Consider the following 7,596-nt stretch of genomic DNA (forward strand, 5'->3'; position numbering starts at 1 on the left):
CTAAGGGTTTGATTATTTTATTTATTTATGATTTTATTTTTAATTTTTTTTTTTTTTAATTCTTGAGAGAGAGAGAGAGAAAGACAGAGCATGAGCAGGGGAGGGGCAGAGAGCGAGGGAGACACAGAATCCGAAGCAGGCTCCAGGCTCCCAGCTGTCAGCACAGAGCCCGACGCGGGGCTCGAACTCATAAGCCAGGAGATCATGACCTGAGCTGAAGCTGGACGCTTAACCAACTGAACCACCTATGTGCCCCATTATGATTTTATTTTTAAATAATCTTTATACCCAACGTGCAGCTCAACCTCACAACCCTAAGAGTCACACGCTCCACCGACTGAGCCAGCCAGGTGCCCCTGACTCTTCAACTGGAAAGGGTTCATTTTATGATATGTGAGTTACCTATGGATAAAAAAATGTAAATAGTGTTGTGTGGTTAAGAGGCGAATAGTAAGAACGCAGGAAATGAGGGAAGAGTAAGAAATCAGGAAATACTGAGCTACAAGTCAGTAGCTGGCTCTGATTCCCCCAAATCTGACCTCACCCCCCCCCCCCATTCTGTTGTTACCACACTTAGTCTCTTATCTCCTGACCCCCCCATCCCACCCCACCCCACTGGTCCAATAAACTAGATTCAATCCCATATGGTTCCTGTCATCATTTTTTTTTCTGACAACTGCTAATTCATGGCCCACCTCACTCCCATTTGCGGTTACTGCCTATTGCCTACAAAAAAAGGTCCAACTCTCTCACTCATCAGGGGTTCGTCCTTCTCCCTGACTTCCCTTCCTCCAACACCAGTGAGCCTCCATGCATCTTCCCACACAAACTCCAGGTTGTTCCAACTCCCGTGCATTTGCTCAAGCAGTCTCTCCTGCCTGGACTGCCCTTCTCTGCCACCTTGTCCGGCCAATCCTACCATTTTTCACAGTCAAGATCAATTCCCATCTGCCCCATATGGGTTTTTTTTTCCAACTGTTGACAACCACAAGAATCTCATCTCCAGACTCTGAGCACATAATGGTTTGTGCTGCTCAGGACATGCTGTTTTATGTTGTCTTGTATGTTCTTTTTACACTTACACCACACCCACTTGTCTTGCTTCTCTCTGTGAGCTGCGATCCCGCTTCGTGTTCCTTCTTTCACTCTTAAAAGTGTTTTTTTTTTTTAATTTTTTAAATATGTTTTTATTTATTTTTGAGAGACAGAGTACAAGTGGATGAGGGGCAGAGAGAGAGGGAGACACAGAATCTGAAGCGAGCTCCAGGCTCTGAGCTGTCAGCACAGGGCTCGAACTCGTGAACCACAAGATCATGACCTGAGCTGAAGTCGTAGGCTTAACCAACTGAGCCACCCTTAGCTCTTAAGTTCTTAATAACATGTGTGTCCTATAAATATGTAAAGGGGCAGGACCATGACCTTCAGTTTGGTACCCCAACGCCAGCTAGCTCTTCAATCTGAAATATGCATCTAACAAATACCAAGTGATGTTGTTACTGTAAGGGTACTTGAAGAAACCAATTGGCTGATTTTCTGGGTGTCCTTGGAAGCCTTGAGCCCAAGTATGGGTGGGTGTCGCGTTGAGTGGTTAGGAGCATGGGTTCTGGGCTTGGGCTGCCTGGATTCAAGTCTCACCTTTGCTATTTACTACCTGCCTGTGTGTGTAAGTAACTGAACCTCTCTGAGCCTCCTCACTGGCCTATGAAATGCAAATAGTTCTTACCTTGTAGGTCTGCTGCACAGATTAAATGAAGCAGGGCTTGGAGAGTGCTGGAAATTGCTAAGCACCCAGTAGAGGTTAGCTGCTATTACATAGTCACTGCTGTTACCACCACCCAACCAGAATCCAGTCCCCTTGGCTGTATAGATCCAGAAATTTAATCTTACTATGGGGTGATCCAACTCAGATGATACTGTTTCCCATCAGCCAAATTCACAAGAGGCCAGGAAACCAAATAGTTTATTTCCAACAGGAGACAGCTTTCCAACGCCATACACAGCATGCCCTTCTCAGGAGTGAACTACCTGGGATGCTGTTTGGTGTGTATAAAACAAAGGCAAAGGGTGGGGCTCTTGCGTGGAGTACATTTCCAGACTGTGATGGAACAGAGGTCCCTGATTCACCATAGAACAGTCACTGTGACCGGGATCAGAACACCCATGGCCACCAGATAGGATCTCTCGCATACTAGCTGTAAACAGGGATTACATGTGCCTTGCCTGACTCACAAAGCAGTCACTCAATACGTACTTGGTAAATAAATGAATTCCTTGGGTAGGGCGGGTTTACCGTCATCAAATCCTCATCACTTTTCTCTCCCTTTCTAGATTCTCAGCAAACTGACACCTTCTTCCTCAGGCAGGACACTATTTATTGATAACAGCCTTCAATGCTAAGTTGCGTCTTATTCTCCTGGATAGAGACATCGTAATGAATTGCAGGAAAATACTGCATTCTCATCACATCTTCTAGCACCCCTTCCCTGCTTCCTATCTGTTGTCTGTGTAATTGACAGTACTTTGCATGCTGTACACGTTAACAATGTCAATGTCATTCATTACTCCCTGTGTTCAGTGATACTCTCTCCACTGCCTGGGGCATTGGCAGCTCTATCCCCCGGACCCTGGTCGAGAGCCCATCATCCTCCAGAAAGATGATTATCCTTTTGTTGATTTCCCCCCACCCCCTGCATGAAATTGAGTGTTGCCCCAAACAATTTCAGTCTGCAAGCTCCCCAGACAACTAAGTGAATGAGGTGCTCAGATCTGCAGACTTCCTTCTGGACTCAGCGTGATTCCCCTCAGAGGGCAAACCCACCTCCTCTGAGCAGTTCCCCAGGCAAAGGCAGCCAGCCAGACAAAAAGAAGGGAGAGCCTGCCCACCCCTGTGTGTGAAGCCCGAGGGAATTCTTGCCTTGGACTGGTCCCCCCACCAGGCGCCAGTGGTTGATGGGCCCTGGAGTGGGGCAAGGAGGAAAGAAGCTGTCACCTCATTTTCCCCACTTGCATGAAGTTGGCAGAATTCCAGCTGTTCCCTAACCTGGCTCTATCCTGTAGCCCTCGGATCAAATGCCTGATCTCTTTCCTTCCCCCAAAGTTTTAAGAAATCAGTAGGGAACGGATTCAAAATTTCAATCGAGGTTGCTTCATTTCTTATCTTCCCCCCACCATGGGAATCTATCAAGACTTATCTTGATAACTGTTGACTTGGCTGTAGGAGGGCTCCCCACCCCGTGCCCCCAGTCATTTGATTCTCTTCCAACAAATCGCTCACGCTGGGGGTTTCCTGGAGGGGTTTCAGGGTGGCAGGAATGGCAAGGCTTCCTTCGAGAGCCTTGCAGGCTCTTATTCAGATTATTCAAATGAGTTTCACCAGGGTAGTGCTGGGCATTTGGGTCTTTTGTCCTCTACATCCTCCCCTGAAACATTTCCACAAGTTGTAACCTGGCATGCCTGTTCTTGGAGCCCGAAATATGACAAATATTCAGATAAGCCGATGGAATTTAAAGCACAGGTCCGTTGCTCTGCTGGTGAAGACTTCAGGGAATGCTTTGTAATGTTAGGTGTGCCTCTCCCGAAAGTGCTCACAGCTCAAATCCAGTACCTGGCCCTGTACCAAGCACTCAGGAGATGCTCGATTACCATACGGGGAAGGAATTAATGAATCCTATTTCAACGTACTGTGATGTCTTCATTCTTATAGGAATATTATAGCAAGTATTTAATGTAAAGGACTTTTTATACCTTTATATATATATATTATAATATTATGTTATATATTATATATATTTATATATAATTATACAAATTATAGAATTATATAAATTATTTAAATTTATATATTTGTATATTTGTATATTTATATATTTAAATTATATAAATTATATAATATATAAACTATTTAAATTTAAATTTATATAATTATTAAAATTATATAATTACTTATATATATAAATATATAAAATATGTTTATACTTATTTATATTATAATATTATTATATATATATTCATGTTTAAGGAGCTTAAAATGACACAAACCTTCAATTTCAAGTTCAACTTTTGGTTCTTATGTGGTTTTGTAATGTAGTGAAGAGAGCCTGGGGTTTGGAGTTAGACCCATCTCGGAAACCCAGTTCTGGCATATTCTGAAGATAGTGATGTATAATTTAAGGAGTTGCCATGGTTAAATGAGGGAACTATGACATTCCTAGCACGTGGCGGGGGTGGAAATGGGAGAGAAGTGGTGTCCTCCCCACTCGGCCAGACCACTCACTGTCACGCCAAGGTTTGGGGGCTTTACAATTCTTTGGTAGAGAGTTGCTCATGGACCACTCATTTTAGAGGCCAGAGAAAGAGAGAAGGAGTCGTATACCTCCGCTCAGCCAGGGTCCTGCCTTATCCGCCAAGTTCTGACTTCGCCTTCTCGCACTTGGATCCTTCTTAAAAATGTGTTTTTTCTTTCCATTAAATGCTATCTTGGATCTCACACACCAGTGTAAGGGATAGACTTCCCTCGCGAAGACTCTAACAGATCTGGTGTTTATTAAATGCTTGATAGATGTCTTTAAGTGAACAGAAACTCTCAGCAGCTCATGAAGATCTCAGGGCCTCTGAAACTCACTGCCAAGAGTTTCGGGGAAATCACAGGGAAATTTGTTCACCGCATGATTAATCCTGGGTGGACTGGTCCCGGAAAAATCACATGTGGGTCTGTAGCAAGCAGCAGCCTGCAGAATTTTACAAAAGAAACCATACCGGATGGGCCCCGGAGTACGTGTTTTGTATGAAAGTTCAGAGTGAGGGCGGGGCCTGACGATCCAGGAGAAGGCCAGATGTGCGGACAACGGTACCCCTCTGGAGCCACTCAGCTCCAAAGACGACGACACATAGGACCAGAGTACAAAACTGAACCAGATCATACAGCAGAGGAGGGAAACCCCGTAGGGAGTAGGATCCTGTGAGAAGGATAATAAAATTCATCCCCATAATTACCCCCGGCCCAACTCCGCAACAGGACCCACAATAGCCCAGCTCAATGAAGTTATTCATCCATATTCACATCGCCTCAGTCATTATCCTCAGACAAAACCCCTCCTGGGCCTCAGCTGCTCGAAGGCAGCCCTGCAATTCAGTGTCCACACACAGCTTGGGGCAGGAGGGGGGTGGGGGTGGGAGGAGCGGGGGGGGGGATGGGGGTGGGGATGAGGAGATCGGGGGGGGGTGTCTGCCGTTAACAGATTTTTTAGTTAACAGATTTTTTAGTACCGACTGTGCTGGTAGTTTTTTTTGCTTTGTTTTCTTTTTTCCCTTTTCTTTCTTTCTTTCTTTGTTGTTTTTTTTTTCAGACAAGGTTTACAGAGGCCTAAGTCAGGTTCACGCCTCAGGCAAACCCCTCCTTTAAAGCACCTCTGACATTCAAAAACTGGCGTAAGGATAATTACAGCCAACCCTTTCCTAGGAGGAAACAGAGGATCCTGCCTGGCTGTTGCCTTCCCTTAGCTAAATTGGGATGAGGCTCAGTTTGGGGGTGTCCCACACCTTGGCCCGGGGGAGCACGAAATGGTATCTTCTGCACACTGTGTCGCCAAAAGGGAAACGTAAGTGAAGAGCAGAGCTGTGTATGTTCCAGTGGAAAGAGAAGTTCCAAAGATAGGACCTGCCATGAATAGCCCACGGCCCTGTAAAAACAGTTGCTCAAGTCTCTCTGAAGCAGACGGCCTGGCACAGAGTAGTACACCCTGTATAATTTCCCCAGGGCTGGGTATTATTGTCTTCGCGTGGAATTATAGCTGCCTAGGTGAGGTCCACCCTCCCACCAGCCACTCCCTCCCAGAAGGATTTTTTTTTTCTGGTACGAGACCTTCCTCTAGCCTCCATTTGGAAAATACAAGAGTTTACCTTTCAGCAACCTCCAACTCCAAAGATCACGAGTGAGCTTACAGCTCCTCCAGTCAGTATTTAGTGAGCAGCTACTTCGTGCCGGATGTGGTTTTGGCCCTAAGGATCAAGACTAGGACAGAGCTCTGTTCTCCAGAGCTTATATTCTATGCGGGGAAACAGATAAAAATAAAGTGGATGGAAGAGTCCGAAGAGGGAAAGGGACGGGGGAAGCATAGCTGGCGGGCAGGCGGAGCCCCCACCAGCAGATCTAATGCAGTTAAAGTCCAAGGAGACACCAAACACTCACTCAGTCATTGGTGTTGGCCAAGTTCAACACAGGGCCCCAAACCAGCTTATGCCTCAAGGCTCACAACAGTCCTCCACTGCCCCACGCTACTCAGGAGCCCTCCGCTCAGTCCTGCTACACACAGCATCCTCTCCATGGAGGATAACTGACGCCTCTTCCAGACAATCCCAATGATGGGGGTCCCCGGGGTGTCCAACACGTTGCGCACAGGGTGTAAGACCAGGCGACCACCAGAGGGAGACCATCGCCGCACAGGGGAGTCCTCCCCACCCCAGTACTGCTTAGTGTCCCTCCTGATACCCAGGGCCAACTTCTTCTGAGGCCATGTGCATTCCTCCCATGCACAGCCCTATAGGAAAGCGCAGCCCAGCCAGGGGAAGGCTCCTTGCTTCTAGCCTTCTACCCTAGGTCTCATGAGCTGAGCAGGGGGTGGGCAGGAGGTGGCCTGCCCTGCAGGGACATCCCTCTCTGCTCCCCACCCCTGCTGCCCGTGGATGCGGGGTCTCCTCCTCGCACCCTGCTTAGCCATTGCTTTGGGACTCGGCACCAGCTAAGCCACCGTCTCTCCTTCCCGGCGTCCTCCAGCCTCGCGGGCACACGCACACTCCCAGCTCCCCTCTGCTCTCCTGGGCAACTTCAAATACCAGGCCCAGGCATTCCAGCAAGTCCCAGCTCGCACTCGTCCCCACCCTGCCGGAGCCGTTCTGCTGGGTCTTACCTCCTTCTGCCGGGATCCAGAGCCAGGCGCTTCCCAAAACCAAGAGTAGAACCGGCACCTTCCACATCTTCTTGGTTGACTGGTCCTCTTTGGGGCCCGTGCAGCTGGTGTCTGTGCCAGGGGAAGATTAAAAAGCCCTGCAGCCAGAGGCCCTCGCCCAGTGGAACCAGAGAGTAGAGGCTGGAAGGCGGGGAGCAAAAGCCTCTGCGCGGGAGGGGTCCCCGAGCTTCCTTCCCCCACAGCAGCGGAGGAGCAAACTTTGCAGTTGGAAACTTTGCAGAGAGTGAGAGCGGAGTCAGCATTTATCTCTCCCGAGGAGGGCGGGGAGCAGCTGGCCCTAAGGTGGTCCCAGTCCAGGGCTCACTAGGACCGCCCTCTGCCTCTGTTTGGCTAGCACGAAAGCGATGACCTCAGGCCAGGTTTAAAGTTACAGGGCTGCAGCTGTGGGGGGCTGCCAGGGCTTGTGGAGGGCCCTGAGCCCCAACAGGAGGGAAAGGGGACGCAGGCAGTGAGCAATTTAGTTTTTAAAATATTTTATTTTATTATTGTGGGGTTTTTTTTTGTTTTTTGTTTTTTGTTTTTTGTTTTTTTTTGCTTTGTTTTAGGAGTAAGGCACAAGCCTACGTTTTTCTTGTTAGGAGGAGTAAACTCTTCCTTGTGTGGCCAATAATTTTAGAACCAAGCATGGGAT

At 47.8% G+C, this 7,596-nt stretch overlaps 1 protein-coding gene across 1 annotated transcript in view; it reads right to left on the bottom strand.

The window, feature by feature from the left end:
- The window catches only part of PDPN (podoplanin), a 28,407-nt gene extending 21,159 nt beyond the window's left edge, over nucleotides 1-7,248 (bottom strand). The window contains 2 exon segments of the mRNA XM_049618054.1: nucleotides 6,906-6,994; nucleotides 6,996-7,248. Coding sequence (XP_049474011.1) covers nucleotides 6,906-6,994; nucleotides 6,996-7,207 — 301 coding nt within the window. The 5' untranslated portion in view covers nucleotides 7,208-7,248.
- Nucleotides 7,249-7,596: the final 348 nt, after the last annotated feature.

This window comes from Panthera uncia (genome assembly GCF_023721935.1).
Source record: "Panthera uncia isolate 11264 chromosome C1 unlocalized genomic scaffold, Puncia_PCG_1.0 HiC_scaffold_4, whole genome shotgun sequence".
Classification (NCBI taxonomy): Eukaryota; Metazoa; Chordata; class Mammalia; order Carnivora; family Felidae; genus Panthera; species Panthera uncia.